This window comes from Ornithodoros turicata, chromosome 3 (assembly GCF_037126465.1).
Source record: "Ornithodoros turicata isolate Travis chromosome 3, ASM3712646v1, whole genome shotgun sequence".
Classification (NCBI taxonomy): Eukaryota; Metazoa; Arthropoda; class Arachnida; order Ixodida; family Argasidae; genus Ornithodoros; species Ornithodoros turicata.
This window is the reverse complement of record NC_088203.1, coordinates 1731697-1750865: the sequence shown is the minus strand read 5'-3', so window position 1 is coordinate 1750865 and position 19169 is coordinate 1731697. Positions and strand designations below refer to the sequence as shown.

Genomic DNA, 19169 nt, shown 5'->3' with positions numbered 1-19169 from the left:
ATGCAGCGGAACGTCTTAATTATAACCCAGAATTTCACTTCTACGAAGCATGTTCTACGTTATTTTGTGGTTTCTACAATAATAGAACATTGATTAAGCAGAAACCACGAATCTTCAAAACCCAAACCCCAAACGTGAAAGCGCTGGTGTTTCTGCTTGTTTGTTATGGTTGTGTATGTGTGTGTTTCGGGAACACAGATGCATCAGTCTGTCTTAATTTATCCACGGCCGCATCTTCCCAATTTGCGATAGTTTCGAGTGAAGAACATGTGAACTGATCCACACAATTTTACTTAAAAATGAACGAACGCTTCGTATCATTGGAGATATTTGCTTTAGGCCTAACAACAACTTTAGGTCATCTTGGAGAAGTTGCGGTCCCTGTCGTAAAACGCGGGCCTCGGCAGGATTGAACGTTAAGCCGTCCCTTCCTCAAGTCCTGCCTCATGATAAGCGAGGCGGCTTACACGAAGGTGTGCACAACATTGCCTTCTGTCGACGGAGACCTTCGAAGGATGCCGCAAGTGGTGAAAAAGTGGCAAGTGTTCCCGGGAAGGAACAAATTTTACTGTGATGGACGACTTATGATGGCAAGGCAAACTGGCGTCTTTTACGTCACTGTGGTGCTTATCGTTGGAACTTGCACGCTGTTTTTCGTCTTTGAGTAAGTAGCTGTGGATGGCAAGCGCTTTTGTCCGGTTTATATTCGCAAGTTTGTTGCACAAGTTGATGCACTCACGTCCATGTTTCCCAAATTGACACATTCGTTTCCGTGCGCGAGTCGACGTACTGAATAAGACACGCGATCTTGCGTACACTGTGCTCTTGGGACGATTATCGAATTGATGATGTATTAATCGTAACAGTTTTCGAAAGTTTTTCTGAAATTGTTGAAATTTGACTTTGTTTTCGCGTACAGATATACATGTCGTTTCTGCCACGAGCAAGATGCTTTTCGCGCACACTGTTCCTTGAATTTCATGAAGCTATCAAACTCAATTTCTTACCTACACTTCCTGTCCTATCACTTTGCTTGTGTAAGCAAGGAAGTGTGGGGATTACCCGGAGAAAAGGCAGAAGTAATGCAGTATTTACGTAGTAGGTGCTTGCCTAAGCGACGCTTTTTCAGATAATGGAGGTACATACAGCTACCCTGTAATCTTATCTTAGCTCATGGTACTCTACTCCCAGTTGGACTGAGTTCCGGCTTATTTGTTTCTGAACCGAGGGTTCGTGCTGGCACAAAAATATGCCGAGCACAGAAAAACTGTGTGGCATTTTGCTTTTTGTGCGCAGGAAGAATGTGAAATTATAAAATGCGTATTGCCGAGAGTTTAGTCAAATTGTTTTGCTAAAGATAATGAGGGTAATGTCTGTAATGCTCCGAAATGCGAAAACGCAACTACAAACCAGACACCGAAATTTTTTGCACTGGTTGAATACCTGATTCGCAAATTGTAGAGGTCGAAATTTCTGCCGTTTCATAACTGCAAAAAATATTCCAAAAGCCGGGAGACGACATAACTAGACAAAAAAGTAGAGAACTCCGACTTAACGTAACAAACTAACGAGGTACAAAAAAAAGATGATAAGATGGAAAAAAAGGTACACTGATGATGTCCGTCGCATGACGGACGAAACGTCTGAGTAAACCATGTTATTTTGTTACGTTAAGTCGGAGTTCTCTACTTTTTTGTCTAGCGTTTCATAACTTATCGTTCCGGTTGAAATTTTTGGGAATAACTTAATCACACCAAGGATGGGTCTGACCTTGGACAGCATGCTGCACACACAACCTGGGATCAGTTGAAGCACTTGTTGATGCTGGAAATTTGGATGATTACATCTGGAGCTGCACATCTCCACTCCACGGTTGATTCATTTGGTGTGTATTGGGTTTCACTCAACGAGAATCATACGCAGCATTGTCCTCCAAATGCACATTAGAATCCTGCTTTACAGGTCATTGAATAAGGCTTTGCTGCTACCTGTAAAGTTTATTTTCAGACTTTTGGGGTTAATACAAGACAGCCACTAAAATACAGGTTTCGGTTTTTGTTGGCTGTTCTTGTTATGTTGTATGCTTTTTAGAAGCAGCTAGTCACTCAAAATTAAAGAAGAAGAAAAAGACTGTTAGGAGCATCTATCTATTTATTAATTACGAGTCTTTCGTCACTGAAACTGCACTTCTTCAGGACCTGATTACATGGACACACCTAACAGTCTTCTCATTTTGAATTACTTCCTCGTCACCAATTTGACATTGTTTTTACTCCTTTTTGCGATGCTTCTTAGAAGACTAATTATTAACACCCCTGCGTCTTGCTCCTAATAAACCCCATTCTGCGGTATCGAATCCGACCAACATTGTACGCTTACATCTTAAGGAGCAGGAAGGAATTGAAGGCCTGTCCTTGACAGTGGATCTTTTGTAAACAAGTTCACGAAGCTTGAGTGAATTCTCAAGAGAGCAGGAAGTTGATTTTGATCTTGTGTTTTGCAGTTGCCCCTATTTAGCGACCGAGATCAGCCCTGCGATTCCAGCTGTTGCCGGTTTCCTCTTCCTGTTTGTCATGTCCTCCCTTTTTAGAACGAGTTTTAGTGACCCAGGGGTCATCCCCAGGGCCACCACCGATGAAGCGGCGGATATTGAGAAACAAATCGGTACGTCCCTGCTTCCGCCTACGATCGTCTGGACAGGGGCGGATTTAAGGGGGGCAGGGGGAGCTGACCCCTTCATACAGCTGTGGTCCCTGTGTAAAAACCCTATATCCTGATGATGCTGTGCTGCAAAGCACAAAACTTCCTTAAGACCTCCCCCCCCCCCCCCCGCCCCCCATGGCAGACCCTTAAGGGGGAATCACTTCTTCCGAAATCTGTGGGCGATTTTTGTTCGCGAAAGACACACGAACGCTCTAAGGCGATCATCGTAACATTGGTAGTGGCGCGTTCCCTTAGCTTTTCTCTAGTCAGTGACGTATTTTTTAGAGGACAAGGTTAGGCCGTTGGTTTGTAATAAATTGAAAAGTTTGGAGCATCTCGAACATGCACTGCCATCTCGATAGGGTGTCGCGCACTAAGATACTCGCAAATTCGGGCTCAATACAAATCGACGGATAGTCCCGGAATTCTACAAAACGTGTCATTGACGAGGGTAATACAATGAGAGCAAGCCAGCGCTTCTGTTTTCGCGATATTTTACGCCGTTTCCAAGCGCTGTGCGAACAAACTTTCTCTATCGTCTTGCGAAGAAGTGATTCCCCCTCAAATCCGCCCCTGCGTCTGGAACGAGGTTACCAAACGGTACAGAAACGGTACTTCTTACAGAAGTACCCAATGGATCGAGCTCCCCAACGTTCCGTCCACCTCCCCGCACTAAAGAGGTGGTGGTCAGCGGTCAGACGGTGAAGCTCAAGTACTGCTTCACCTGCAAGATATTTCGGCCGCCCAGAGCTTCTCACTGCAGCCTTTGTGATAACTGTGTTGGTGAGCAAACGAGCGGGCCGTCTGGTGTCATCCGAAGTGACGCGTTGTGTCCCCATTTGCAGAAAGGTTCGACCACCACTGCCCGTGGGTGGGGAACTGTGTAGGGAAAAGAAATTATAGGTACTTTTACATATTTATCATCTCCTTGGCGTTCCTGTGTGTCTTCGTCTTCTCCTGTGTCATCACGCATCTCGTCTTTGGTGAGATTTTGTGGCTCTTCCTCCCATGCTTCCGTATTTTGCTGTCTGTAGGAAGACAGATATCCTGTAATCTACAGGGTGAACGTTACGCATGTCAATCACGTTGTAAAGATAGAAGACAGGGTTTCGGCCCACCCCAAATATTGCGGACGGATAGCCATTTGTCAGATATTTTTATTTGCATTCTTTTACGGGCGTTACGGTCGTACGGAGCAAAAAATTAAAATCGAGCAATATCTCACCTCATGCATTTTCAGTGGCCCATCTCATACAAACGCTGCCGTTTTTCCTCGTGTCAGCTTCGTGTTCACATCACCACACACAGGTGGTGTTGCCTGCAACATTGTGACATACTGAGGTTATGCGCTAATCTGCTTTTCTGTGTTGGTGTCACCTGTGTGGTGATACAAAAATGAAGCGCACATACAATAAAATGAGCGAGATAGGTCATAGAAAATGCGTGGGGTGATATTTTGCATGATTTTTGATTTTTTTTTTTTCCGCAGCACCGTAAGGGTTGCAAAAAATTCCAATAAAACTCGAGACAAATGGCTGTCAGTCTGCAAAGTTTGGGCGAGATAAACTGGGCATCCTGTTTTGATGGTGCGATCGAAATGTGTAATGATTGCTAGGCTAACCCTGTAGATAACACTCATAGTGCTACTTGAGACTAAGTTACAAAGGAGACGCAGTGCATTTGCAGCAATTTTTTAAAGAGCCAGCGAGGCTTAATAGTCTGGGCTCCTCCGAGAGGGAGTAGGACCTTCCCAGTCTGTGTCTCTGACCGGACGATAGGAGGCAGCCCTGTAGGGACAGTGTTGCCTGATGTCTCCGAATCGGAAATTAATTTTAATGCATCCAGTCAGGGCTTTAGGGTTGACTAATTTGGCTATGACAGGGCACGATAGCCCACTCCTTACCGGGGGGGACAAGGCGTCACTTTTTTAGCACAATGCTACGTTTTCCTAATTGCCCGAATCAAATAAAATCGGTGAAAGGTTGTGGTCAGGAATGTGGATTTATTTTCGTGTGGATTTTCTTTAAATGTGGATTTACTTTGCAGACCGGTAGCCGTGGGTCTGAAGTTTTGTTGGAATTTTTTGTGAGCATTATGGACCTGTAGAAGAGAGATTAAAAATCGAGCAAAATTTCACTCTACGCATTTTCTACGGCCTATCTCACTCAAAAGCCTCCACTTTCTGCTGTTTTAATTAATTACGACAATTTAAATTGTCACTGTTGGTACAAGACAAACTAACGAGTAAATTCTGAGTGATTTTTTGCCCGTCGTTGTCCTTTTCAGTGGCACGTGACCAAGATTCCTTTTTAGAAGCCATAAAAAAATCTCCTGCCAGATATCCTTTGTTCCTGCTTCGCTGCTCTGGTACTCCCGATTCTCTTGCAGAGGTGATTGGAGGGAAATGGCGCGATTGATGTATCTCCTCTCTTCCTTAACCTTATTGCGTGCACTATCGTGGAAGGTGTCGTCTGCTTCTTCTCCGTCTGGTCCATTTTAGGTCTGGCCGGATTCCACACGTACCTCACTACTTCTAATCAAACCACCAACGAAGATGTGAGCGACATCGCTATATTATCCGTCACCAGGGTGTCTACCAGCCTGGAAAACGGGGAAATGTAAAGGGGAATCTTGATTCAACTGGGAAAAGTCTGGGGGTTATCGGGGAATTTGCCAAAAAGCAGCTCGAGTCAGGGAAAATTGCGGACAAACGCCATGGCGGTGCTCAGCGAATCGCGAGTGTGGATCAGTAGTTGAGCGGGGACAAGCTCAAGAAGCAGAAAAGTAGGTCAGCCTGACTAATACTCGATAAATTATATTTTTTATCGTAAATCTGTATCAAAATGTAGCAGCAAGTACCGAGTTACCTTTTGTTTTGGTGAGGGAATTAATTCGCTCGAAATAGTCGGCGAAAAGTTGGAAAGGTCAGGGAATTTGAAGGGTGCGATTTGGTAGACACCCTGGTCACAGTAACTGCTTCCGTTAATGGCTATTGTTATTGACTTACGTAATACCTGTTCAATTTTTCAGATCAAAGGTTCTTTTTCCTCCAAGAGGGGGCAGGATGTATATAACCCTTACAGCAGAGGGTCACTTCTAAGCAATTGTGCTTCTGTTCTATGTAGCCCTGCGCCACCCAGGTAATTGCGCTTGTTTTTATTACGACTAGTGTGCGAGCTACTTATAAAAGTTACAGCCAGCTTGCGGAAATCGAGTTGTCATTATATTTTCTCGAAATGTAACTAATCGCAGTTAGCAGTTAGCAGATTAGAGAAACTGAATTACTTTACAGTTGCACTTTACGAAACAAATGAGTGAATGGAGCTCTCAAAAACTTAAGCGGTACTTGTTTTTTCAAGTTTTCATCCGTAAGTAGATCAGTAAGCGTATCTCTTCTCACACTAAAAAGGTGTTTAACTTGAGCTCGTGAGGCTCCAAAGAATGACATTTGGTAACTGATGCGTAGAAAAATGTGGCGCTGCCTGAGTACCTAAATTGCAGTTCAATTTCACCACTTTCACAAAAACAAAAAGCTAACTAATCGCAGTTACAAATCCCAACATAGTAACTTGTTACTGTATCTTTATTGAAGCGGAAGCCCGAGATCGAGAGATTCTTTTACTGAGCCCAATACAAGAATAAATTGTCCCCGTCAGAAATATCGGTGGCAGATGTCATCGGATCTCCGTATTTACCACTCTTCGTCGTTAACGTAACGGGTTGCTGCTAGTCACAGTTGCACGTTCCTTTTAACTCGGTTATTATCCGAGGCTGCTGATGTGTACTTTCTAATGTCTATTTCCACATTCCTCGCACATTGCTCGGTAGAGAGGCCATCGTCCCTCTTAGCAGAGTTCTTAACTTCTTGAAAGACACTGGGACGGTCAATCTTTCGTAATTTTATACAGCCGTTTTACGCCCTTGTAAATATGTTTTTACTAGACATCGTATATAATTTTAACTGATCACATTCCCATCACTGTCCATGCGCAAGTTTAATTGGTCATAATTTCGCCGCAGTTCCGATGCACCTCAGTTGTCCGTGTGTCATAAAAACCGGAATCATCATCATCAACGTTCCTTTCACCAACCTGCGTGTCTGCTCTTGTCGCAGCATGATCGACCGTCGCGGAGTGGTCATCCCGGAAAGTGTCCCGGTCGTGAGAGACAGCTACGGCACGGTGAAGACGTTCCACGTGCCCCCTCGGGTGTGTAACACGGGGACTGCGCTGCCAACGTAGCCACCACTGCTCGGGAATGCATGCGGAAAACAAAAAAAGTGTTCTCCTTCACAATTTTATAAACTGTACATTGGACGTGCAATAATGTGAACTATACGGGTAGATGTGAACGACGGAGCAAGCGTCGCCTCCTCCGCCGGACGTGCCATACTTTAAAGCATAAGAGTATTATAGTTGATTGATGATGGATGACGTAGTTAAGGAAGTATTCTCTCGATGAATCTTTTAATAAAAGTTGTTTTATACGATGATATGGTCGCATCTCTTTAGATAAGGTTGAGTGATGAGATAAGCAAATTTTTCCGTCAGATAAAGCGGGAAATAGTAGGAAACCGAAGAAGTCGCTTACGAGGTCAGTACGGCGTATAAGTACCATTATACTCGCTAAATTATCTAAAGTATTACGTTATCTTAACTATGCCATTGTAGAATTGTGAGGTCTTTGTTGCCAGTACCTTGTTCTGAAGTTCTGAAGGCAATGAAATAGCACTATTGAAAGGTCCATATAGAACACGAAAGACAATGAGGTGCAAGGATTGTACACTGCGCAGGTCACTGCTCCGGCACCTCCGTTGGACTTGAAAGTGAGCCACGTGGCGTACAGTGGACCGGGTCATACGGGTCGTTCTACGCTGCCGCGTGCCAACGGGACGGCTCATCCGCGGGACACTTCTTATCAGAACCTTGGTTCACACGGTAAGCGTTGTGTTCTGCGAGGTGATCCCCGTCTTCCTGGGCACTTTCAGCGTTTTTTTTTTAACCTGCGCTAGAGTGTACAGTCCACCCAAAAATAACCTTTCTTAACCTCTTGCTACATCTGCTTACTTTTCAAGGGTCAAACTTGGCACGAAATCTCATTTTGCTCCGTAATTTGAGCGGTGAACACTTGGAAGGATCTCACGAGCAATACTGCCCAAAAATTGCCCACCAAGGCATTGCCACTAGCTGCAAATTCAAGCACTACTGATGATAATGAGAGTAATTGGTAGTTCCTTCCTGTGGGATTTTGCAGAAATTAAAACCCTCGCTTTATCACGTAACAATGTCCATTCAGGTTTTTCCAGGGTTTAGCTCAAATTGCTGCAGAAAATGAGATGTTATGCTAAGTTTGACAGTCAAAAGGTACGCAGATACTTGAGGAGGCGAAGAAACAGCCCATCTTTTGTACAACCGTTTGTGAATTTAGCTGCATCGAAGGCAGTTGAGTCGTTGGCCAGTGCTGTTGAGCATTTTAAATTACTCCTACGTTCAACCTTACAAGTTAAGCCGTACTTACTTTACAGCTACTCTCGTACCGGGTGCTTCCTTGCATGATGGTGCCACTTTACTTCACGTAGTACTTGTTCGTGTTCGTGTATCTCTTCATCTTCCTGCATCGTGTTCTTTCATTCTATCCTGACCTGAAGACCGCTTGTCTACAACTCGCAGTATTTACGCAGTTTGCATTCTTCGCACTTGATCGGGACACGACCAAACAATCCGTAATACTCAAAACCCGTATACTGTGCACGAAGTAAAGGCGTATCATAGTTGTACCTCAGAACTTTTATTAGCGCGAGTTTTGCTCCGTGAAAGGAATGTCATCTTTGAAGTAGCCAGACCAACACGAGCACGGGCTTGCATTGACTGGGGACCAGTTTGAGAATTTTTCTCTGTCTGTTTTTGCTGCTGATTCACATAATGAGGCCAGTTGGATGGACCACACTGGGGTCTCCCTGTTCAATTTTTGGTGTCCGGGTCAGGTCCTACTTTGTGGTCTGTAGCATGTCTGTGTCATATGCACCAACGAGCATGAAGGGTCAGCTGCGCAAGGGCGTGAAAGGTTTTCCGTCCGCCTGGAGACAAGTAGTGAAATGTACTGTCTCGTGAAAAGACCCGTGTAATAGGGCTTCTCCAAGATAAAACGCAGCGTTTGTAGCAAAAAAAAAAGAAGCTTGATGGTTTCTTGGAGGAAGCATTAGACAACGACAAATCGTATCAAAAGTGACATACACATAGCTCACTTCTCACAAAGTAACGAACAATTTAAATAACACTGACCTCTTAACATTTCCGGTGGCCTATATTTCCCATCATGCTCGGTGTGTATAAAGGGCCTTTTGTTAGTTTTGTAGCAACATCGTGAACCGTGCATCGCGAACTTTATTGACACGTAGAATTAAAATACGCGTGGACATTTATATACGGGTCGAGGACCCAGGGGGAAACAACTCCCTGATAAAAGGAGTTTGTTCGTCAACTTTGTTACAGCATTTATGTAGGTGCTCTTCTACAGTGACACATAACGTGCACTTTTGTACAGTGAAACGTTAAACACGGTTGCTGCTAAAATGGAACAGCAGCTACAGAGTTGTTTGTTCTTGTATTTACGCAATGCAAAAATGGTCCCGTTAATCGGGAATCAAAATTTTGGCACCTTAGAGTAAATGAAAGAGGAAATGGAACTCGCTGGACAAATTTCGGGTATTGAGGCGCTTATTTCCGATGTCGGTGCGCGCACTGTGTGATCACACTTGCAAAGAAGATCGATATTATTAACAATTTGGGTACTGGTTGCCTCAACAAAAGCTTTTGAACTCTTCCTGCATAAAATATCGGGGAGAATTTCAGAAGAAGCAGTTCATAGAGGTGTAGGAAACAATTTCTGGAGCTCACGAGTCATAAGGTTAAAAAGGCAGGCAGCAATTTTACGTTTTTCTCCAATATCTCTCATTTTGTAAACTATGTTTGCTCTAGTAATGTGCGTAACGGTTGTTTACAGCTTGTGCACTTCTGGAAACAATCCTACACCACATTTCCTCAGTAAATGGAACTCCTGACAAATGGAACAGATTTTCGTGGTCCCTTCGGTGTTTCGTTTAAAGAGATGCCAGTGTAATTTCCGTTTTAGTAAATATGCTTCTGGTCATTACTTCCTCAGTGAGATGTCATCAGTGTGACATAAAATTTGATATATCTGTGTTTTCGTAACACACAGAAACAAATGTGGAGCTGAACAATATTTTTAGCACCCTGAACCTCATTTTGGAAGGTTTTGGTGTCCGCTGTACAGGGCCATTCCGATGGGTGGGCGAGAGGCACAAAACGGTTGGCCCTGGCAGGTTGGTTGGACAGTATGAAGCGAGAATGAAGAGAATTTGAATTTATGGTCTCGACGGCGCAAGTGAGCGTTTTATTTTCTTTGTCTACGGAGCTTCTGAGTCTACGGAGCAGTGAAGGAGGGTGGGTGGGAGGCGCTTCACGTTTAGCCTGCCCCGGGCACAGACTTGCCTCGGGATGGCTGTGTTGCTGTAACAGTGATAGTTCTTACGCTGTCTAATAAACTTCCACTGAGGCTTCTGCTGTGATCTTAAGGGGGAATCACTTCTTCAGCAATCTATGGGCGCTTTTCGTGCGCGCAAGACACGTGAACGCCCTAAACTGTCATCATAAAATCGCTACTGGCGTGTTCTCTTAGCTTTTCTCTAGCGAATGACGCATTTTTTAGACGACAAGGTTGTGCCGTTGATTTTTAATAAATTAAAGTTTGGCGCGTCTCGAACATGCGCTGCCATCTCGATAGAGTGTCGCGCACTAAAATATTTGCGAATTCAGGCTCAATACAAATCGACGGATAGTCCTGGAATTCTACAAAATGTGTCGTTGATGAGGGTAAAGCAAAGAGAACACGCCAGTACTTCTATTTTGACGATATTTTACGCCGTTTCTGAGCAGTGTGCGAACAAACTTTCTCTATTGTCTTGCGAAGAAGTGATTCCCCCTTAAAGCATCAAACTGTGCCTGTTGGTACGACATGGCGAAATTCAAAGCGCTAAAAACGGACAAAGACACGGACACACAGATGGCGCTATCCGCCTGTGTACATCTTTGTCTGTTTTTAGTGCTTTTAATTGTGCTCTGATCTACCTTTTTGACGTCGCTGTAATTAAGTTACTTAGGTAGTATTGCCAATACTTTTCCACTCGTCAGTTTCCAAACGTTGTTCCGTCACTGTTTTTGGACATTGTAGCCAGAATCCAGTGCTCCTGTTAAACGGGTTTCTATTGTTGTAAGGGACGTGTTTTGACTGCAGCGGCGGTTACTGCCGATTACTGTGAAAAACAACCACGGTTTAAAAGTGTAACGATTGTCGCACGTAATCGCGGCTGGACGATGCAAGCGCCGAAATGAAGTTTTTGAGAGTTGGATTTGCTCAGACTTTTTGTTTCTTAAAAGATAACTCTCAAATGGCTGAGTAACTGGGTTCTTACGCGTAAAGAAAAATAACCTTTAACTGTGACTGTGTTACAAATTCTGCAGTCTAGAGCTGTAACTGTAACCTTTTAGTTACCTTCCTAAGTGACTTACCTCTGTCTCTGACGACCTACGATTTTTCGCTCGGTTACTTTTAACACACTCTTCTCGCATGAGGATGGAATCTACTTCTTTGTAGCATGGCATGCTGTACCAAATGCTCATCCATTCCATTTTATTTCAATTATTTCGAATGGACGAATGAGCATCCCCCCCCTTCCCTGTGGTGATGGAACTATGGTTTTCAGGTTGATGTTTCCTCTCTTTAAATCCCTTTGGGTGAGCTTCACTGCAATGTGAGTATCTATCCCAGTCACATAGTCATTAGATCTTCCGCATGAAAGACTTCTGAGAATGATTGTTGCCCGTCTTGTCGTGTTTATCTTGACCTAGGACATGCATCTTCTAGTGCCACGTAGATAGCTTGTGGTTGTCAACTTTGGTAGTTTACCAGCATTTCATTTTTGGAACAGACGGCGTTGCCCATAGTGTAGCCCATACTGACAGCCGCCTGGCAACCTGAATCTCACAATTATTTTTACTTTTCGGCGACATCTGTACGATGCTTCAGTTGAAATAGCACGCCAGAAATATGTTGAACAATACGCGTTGAAGAGTTGAAGAATGAAATGGCCAACGAGCGATATGTAGCGTGCAAGTAGTACAAAAAGTAGTATGCAAGTTGTAATAATTTTTAAAGAATTGTGCAGCATTGTAAATAAATATCTTTTTAGCATGTCCAATGTTTGCATTCTCCTCCTGACTTGCGCAAACCAAAGTGTCTTCGATTTCAGAAGGTTATGGTCCAATTTTTCTTTTTAACCCTTTAACCAACAATGCGTGAGAGCTGTGGGAAAAGAAGAGATTTGCGTTTAATGTGTTGTCGTTGTATATGTTTCCTCATAATTTGTAGTGTCGGTTTCCGAAAATTGTTTACGCAGAGATACGCTAACTCAACTGCAGGTAACGCTTTTGGGCTTCATAATGGATACAATATTTGAAACGAGAAGTTACGTTTCTCTAACTATGAAGCACGCGGCCCAGTGGTGAACGCTCGCAGTCCTCCTTTGTATTTCGTGTGCTTCGTTAATCCTTCTTTAATTTTCTTCCATGCTATAGACTGTACCGAAATGAAAGTACGTAAAGGCGTCGCCACACTTAACCGTAACGCATGATCATGTGGCCCGCAGAGACGTCTGCACCGCCAAGCGTCGACGCTGAGTGCGAGGCGCAGGGACCCGATGTCTCGAACCCCCGCTTCAACGCTTCGCAGCGCGGGTGTCTCTGCGGGCCACGCGAGGGTACCCAACCGTAGGAGTACAGAGGTTTGAGGGGTACATCTGGCTCCCAGAGCAGACAGTCCATCCCTTTTCCCAAGAAAATGAGCAATCCGTGTGCATCTTGTAAGAGTGACGAAACGAATGATGTCCTCTGCGCAGGTGACGTGACTTGCATCGACCACTCGTCAACTCTCCCCTTCGCTACTGGGCGGGCAGGCAACATCCCCGTGGCCGTGGTCCCGCCCCAGTCCCGGTACCCAGCTCAGCTCGGCTTGACCACCAAGGGTCCCCTGCCGGACAGCATCGACCACGAATTCGGAGTGGACGCTGGTAGTCAGATGTCGCTGCTCAAGCAGAGCTCAGTCTGAACAGAAAGAAAGGGAGGTCCCATTTAGAGCATCGTTGAAGCATCTCAGAAGGGATGTCTTTAAATGGGTACTTGAGCGCTTCTGTAGTGCACTGCCTGCGTTACCTACATTTTATTAGTTACAAGTACAATTGCATCAGTGGACAAGCAGTGGACCCTAAGGAAAGAAATACCCGATTGGGTATCCAAGTACCCAAACACAGGGCCATGTACATAAGAAAAGCCAGAGTACCGAATCTTGGAGGGGTACCTGACCTGAAACATGCTGCAGAGTGGGGATTGCTTTTTGCTGACTCAGATGTGGCATCTAATTGGTCATTCAAGCATTTCTCAAGCAACAATGCTCTAGTCGTCTGTGTAAGTATGCCCCGCATACAAGTGGACAGTTGACAAGTGGTACCCATTACGAGTACCCTGTTGGCGCAGGTCTTGCGTTGTCCGTGCACATCTTGGGGCTGCTCAAGCGTAAGAAAACTCTTCGCATGGCTACCTTAGCCCGTGCGCCATTTCACAGAGTTAGTGTGACAACATGCTCACAGAAAACAGAGCGACTAACACTTCGCACGTGCGTATGTGCCGTTATGTGTTCAATCTGGCCTCGTTTGGCTTCCCATTGTAAATGTTGAAAACAAAGGCACTTTGGACAACGACTTTTTGGGACGAGGGGGGGAGTTCTCTATACTGCTGGGGGATCACTTGGCTGGGTCACAAATACAATACTTTGTCTACTAATGGACTACTTCTTGCTGTGATGTAGTTTTAAGTTCTGTCTGGTGTTGACACGTCTGCCATCTTCACGGTACGTACCTTCGTTATGAGTGCAGCTTAATTGAAGATAGCAAACAAAATATTTTCTGTCCGGCTTTTTGTAAGGGATAGCTCATTAAATCGATTTAGAAGTGTGCATGTGCGCGAGGTAAAATGGAAATCTTTTTATTGCTGTTACCACTCGAGCATGATATTTGAGCATGTGCGTATTATATGCTTCACCACTGGCGGTACATTAGAGAAGGAGTGCGCAAAGGACGGAGACTCAAAGACGTGGCTAAGTTGTGACGATATGTTTTTTTTTGGAACATATTTATGTGGTTTTCTGTTTCGAGAACTGCTCTTGCGTTATGGCGATACGAATGTGTACAGAAATTGCAGTGTACTAACTCAGGTTTGGAACAAAGCAAGCAAGACTTCTTACAGACAGAGCTATCTACTGCTGCTCAAGTGCTTTAGAATGTGAAGTGTGCAAAGTTAATTTATTGCAACAGGTGCCTCAAAGTATAAGAAGATGTTATCCATCTACAATGGTTTGGCAGCCTTCTCACAAGACTTTTGTCTCATGTTCTTCCTCTATTATTATTATTTTTGTCTCGTCTTCTAATGTTTACGCCTGTCGGTCATCCGGAGATCTTGTGACATATGTTCCTACGTTTTTGTGAGCTGCACGTTTGAAAGATTGTGTAGTACCTGTGCCACACAGGCAGAACAAATGACATTATAGTCTGACGCCATTACGGTCCCGAATGGCATTATTCGCGAAGGTCGTGCCGCACGTGTAATGACATTAGATGGCACGATGTCTGTGCTGCCCCTTTGGCGAAAAGTCATGGCTCCAGCTTTTCTTTCATGAAAGAATACTCGTGCAACCTCAAATTATGAAATAGTCTTGTCCTGCAAGAATGTCCTTGTGACGATCTCATTAAGCAGAAACTGTCATCCAGACAAATGTCATTAGATATCTGTGGGTGGCACCAAAGACTTAAGGCATTAAGCACTTAATCTCATTTTTTGTGCCCGTGTGGCAGGGGGACCTTTTGGCTGGAATACATTTTTTTTTCTTTCGCTTTCGTTAAATCATTGGATTTCAGTCTCGCAAATTTATTCTAGCATCTCTCATTAGATTCTTTCAGACTGCACGAGTTGCGCGCAAGTATTTTGACCAAGTGTTTGTTGCCTGGCTGTGCAAAATAAAAGGACTATGACATTCTAAATGTACGGTGTCCCTCTGCTGTTACATGTCCTTGGGTATCTTTTGAGTCGTTTAACAGCCATAAGCGAACACAGACGTCTGCATGCCATGTATTTTTACTCTGCATTTACAGAGCGGAAGTGCCATTATTCTTTACCCAGTAGACGCTTCAGCGGTTCAGTTTTGTGACGAAAAGTTGACAAATTATGGCAGAATTTCTTTCATTTTCTCGATTTGAAAATCATCTCTTGGATAAACTATGGTATAAAAGTGTTGAAAGAATGTAGTAGTTGTGATTTTTTATTTTGTACAAATGTCGTATTTATATGCTTGTCTTTGTGTATATATATATATATATATATATTGATTTTTTTCTCTGTGTAAGTCAGAACGAACAGTTCAGCATCACATTTTAAATGCCAGAAAATTGTGGTGTGTTTATCGAGGTAGTAGAGAGAGAAAGAAAGAAAATGACTCGTTGTGTAGCCAAAGTAACATTTAACGAAAACACAGATGCAGGGCGTTTGAGGAATCAAGTAAGCAGTGTTAGTAAATAAAAATGTGTGTGTCTGTGAGTGTACATAAATATTAATGTTGCATATTTGAATGTATATAATTTTACATGCGGCTGTGTAGATATTTTTGTGGAAATGGTGGCGTTGGTTTTTATGGCATCAAACTTCCTCGTTTAAGAGTATGACAATAAAGTATATTGATATATTTAATGGGCATGGTGCACGTTTATCAGCTTCCTCAAGAAAACATGCCTGGATTTGTTGAAGGCTGGTTGTTGGTTAATGTGCATTGTCTTCCGATGCTGTTGCTTATTGCGTATTCTATCAGCATCATCTATAGAAACAATAAAAATGCTCGCATCACCTAGCCTAGAATAAAAACATTACAGTTACCTCCCCCCCCCTCCCCTCCTCCTAAACCGAGGGTCTGGATGTGGATCTCTCGTAGAGATCTGGCAAGCCTATAAGTGGCTGACACCACAGTGCTGATCGTTAATGACCGCTTCATTCATTTTGACGTGCGTACGGCTGCGTAAAAACATAGGAGGTGCCGGGGAAATAAAAGACTGGGAAAAAGCTATTGCTGAGATGTATCATAAAACCGAAAACGAAACCGATGAAGCGAAGGAGTAGCTCAGGCGAGTAGCGCCGCCTAGTCGAATGGGACAACTGGGATTTTTTTAAAATTTATTTTTACACTACACCTATGATTCCACTTAAAATTCAACCCTGCATCAAAAGGGTTTAGGTGCTCACTACTCTACTCTACTGTACTCTGGGAGAAGTCAAAATCTGACAGAGAGCGAAGACTTTGGATTATCCAGAAAAACAAAAAGAAAAGACCACGAGTTGCGCACTTTCTCCGCATCACCATCACGGCGCCACCAGTTTGTCACTTCGGTCCACTGATCTCGATTGTAAAAGGCTGGATCGCGGATAGGGAGCGCGAGCGTGAAGAAACCGGCCGCCATCTTACTGTACCCACAACAGCCGCCGCAGCGATCATGGCAACTTCTTGCAATTACGGTCGTACCAACCGTACTGGCAAGGTTACAGGGCCTAAACTTATACAGGTGAGTCACTCTTCATCAAGGAATAAATAGGCGTCCATTCTGTACATTTATTTGACCATTATGAAGTGTTTTTTTGCCCAAAACGAGCACTGGATGCAGGTTGCTTGATCGCTCTTCCAACGTTCAATCGAGCACACTTGCATTTTACCCGGCGGCAAATACAGTTTGAGTGCATAATATGCTTGAAAGAACATGTTACACTACACGGGTAGTGTTGTCATCAATATATGTGCGAACACTCGAGTGCTTTTTTGCATGCATTGCTAGCATGGTACACGGTGTTCTCTGCGGAAGCAAGTGTCACATTCATTTCTTTGAATTACCTTCGCGCACAAGTTCGGTATTACGTCATAATAAGACCACGATTGTCACATTTTTTCATGTATTGGTATTGTTTTGTGCCTTGGTTTGATTTGTGACAAAGAACCCTACGTAACGGTGGTGTGGCGCGACTTGAATAACGCCTTTGTGTCTGAGCTGTATCGTCAGCTTGTTATGATAGTAATAATTTGTAGCGTGTCGTGCTATTTGTAGCAGTTTTAAGGCAAAAGTGGTCTCTCAATACAGGTTTCGTCATGAGGGCTGCCCAGTGAATAATCTGTGCAGTGTGATACGGCTGGGTGTACAGGTAAGTATCACGTTCCTCATCCACTGGTCTCTACTTTACAGGAAGGAACAACCTCAGTGCACGCACTGTGGTTAGCCTCTCTCAGTTTTGCATATTTTCTTACATGTTCACATCACAAAACACACCTTACACTTTAGGCTCCTTCACCCAGCAATATAATAATTAGAGATTATAATTCTTTTTAGAAGAGTTCCCCATATTCTTTTTAGAATAGTTTTTAATCTTTTTAATTATTAGAAGATAAAGGGATTGTAAACCATGTTTTAAACTGATGTTTTAACATTTGTCCAATGCATTTATTAAACAACATATTCATTTTTAACTGGTTGCACCCAAACCAATGTTCTGATGTATTATTTCCTTTGTTGTTGATGCACCATAAAAATTGGAATAATCATCATCAATGCAGGTTACTTCACAGCTGCCTTGACACGCTCAAGAAATGGGTGCAGAACCCGCGTAATGTCCACAGACTTTGACTACCACAGCACCTCCAGAAAGTAAAGGCATGTGTGTCACATGGGATTTTTAAAGGCATTCACAGTATATAATACCTTGTATGAACTGTTGTAGATCTAAGCAGCCTCTACAGTACACTCTCAGAAATTAAAACTTGTCAGGGAACTGTGATAATTGTTTCAGTTAATAGGCATGCACATATACGCTATAAGAAGACAATTATTTATTGAGAATGCACTTCTCTGGTTACTCATGTTGTTTACATGTACTGTTGATCACATTCATTTATCACATATTATATTCTTATATATTATTATTATATTATCATATATTCGATCACATTAAATTTAAAATTTAGCATATATGAGAAAATATCAGTGGGGAAGTTGCTATTCATTGCTCATTCCAACCTAAAATTGAGTGCTACAAATTTAGAGAGCGTACCTGACCATTGTCATTCCTAAAATATATATTGCCATTGTAGCAAGGTCACAAAACAATAAATGTAGCCTTTTGCGACCTCCCTGCACGTTCACTGTATCCTGAAACGCATAAGTGCAAGAAATAAATCTTGAACTTGAATAAACTTGATGTTGTATAAACTTGACATAAAATGTTGAATAATATAATGAATGATATAAAATATTGAATAAACTTGAACTCGTATATTCTCTTTACTCATCATCAGTGATCTTCATTACAAAAGTATATCGTGTTAGACTTTTTTGTTTGCGTTTCACAGACTGGGTACACGAGGGCCAAAATGACAAAATCACAACTGTTTCAACCTCCAAATAGTCCTGTTGCAATTTGAAGACCATACGTGGAGCTGCATTGTTTGGAACATGCTCCACATAACAAGCATGACAAAGTCAGCACTGGATAGCAGGACCCCGTCCCCAAGCAGCTTTTCTCACGCTGCAGTTGTATTCAACAAAAGCATGTGAGTGCTGGAGAAGGACATTCAGTTTGGCACAACCGCGCCTGCAAATAATCAGAACAAATAAAGGAAGAAGCAAACAAACATAGAAGGGCTGTACTTCAAAAAGAGATAAGTCCTGTGTCTCAAGGAGGTGTTACCACTTTCTAAGTAACTTAATTGATTAAGCTTACATCACTACCTGATTAACTGTCCTAACGAGCGTGATCTAATTGCGTGAAGTATTTAGGGCTGCTTCGGTGTGTCCATATTTGCGAGGCAAAGCACCGCTGTCGTTCACTAAAAGACTGTTTCTGCGGCGATGCTTGATATAAATCATACTAAACCCATACACGACTAAGACAACAGCTGTGATTCTACAGTACGATCTATTTCTGCCATGCAAGTACATATCATTCCGGACCGTTCTTTATGGAACAATTTTTGTCCAGAACGCAGCACGGGATATTACATACATGGTTGTTGTTAACCTCACATCGTTTCTTATTGAAATATTGGCTGGGAAACGTACTGTAGTACAATCCCCAGCGCTGCACTGCCGTGACGGTCTAGTTTCGGAATGCAAAACATAACGTAATTAAGAATCGAACGACAGGACACCTGTGAAATACTGTTAGGATACATCAGTATACTGGCACCTTACAAAATTGTGTGATGACAAACAACGATCAACGCCTGCAGCGCAATAAATACTCACAATCTCCCTT

General features: G+C 43.1%; 1 protein-coding gene and 1 long non-coding RNA gene across 3 annotated transcripts; both read left to right on the top strand.

Moving 5' to 3' along the window:
* Positions 1 to 123: 123 nt before the first annotated feature.
* LOC135387808 (palmitoyltransferase ZDHHC14-like) lies at positions 124 to 15572 on the top strand. Of its 2 annotated transcripts, XM_064616951.1 has the most exons (11): positions 124 to 664; positions 2504 to 2664; positions 3328 to 3486; positions 3549 to 3686; positions 4990 to 5041; positions 5157 to 5259; positions 5734 to 5843; positions 6818 to 6911; positions 7496 to 7640; positions 11486 to 11533; positions 12677 to 12766. In XM_064616951.1, exons 1-10 carry the CDS (start codon positions 447 to 449, stop codon positions 11488 to 11490), a joined length of 1185 nt encoding a protein of 394 aa, XP_064473021.1. In that variant the 5' UTR covers positions 124 to 446; the 3' UTR covers positions 11491 to 11533; positions 12677 to 12766. The 2 variants fall into 2 exon arrangements, with proteins under 2 accessions (XP_064473021.1, XP_064473020.1); XM_064616950.1 differs by lacking the exon at positions 11486 to 11533 and having other exon boundaries at positions 12677 to 15572.
* Positions 15573 to 17002: 1430 nt separating this feature from the next.
* On the top strand, positions 17003 to 17687 carry LOC135389808 (uncharacterized). The gene is made up of 2 exons (XR_010421592.1): positions 17003 to 17063; positions 17473 to 17687. It is a non-coding gene; the product is annotated as an uncharacterized LOC135389808 (long non-coding RNA).
* Positions 17688 to 19169: the final 1482 nt, after the last annotated feature.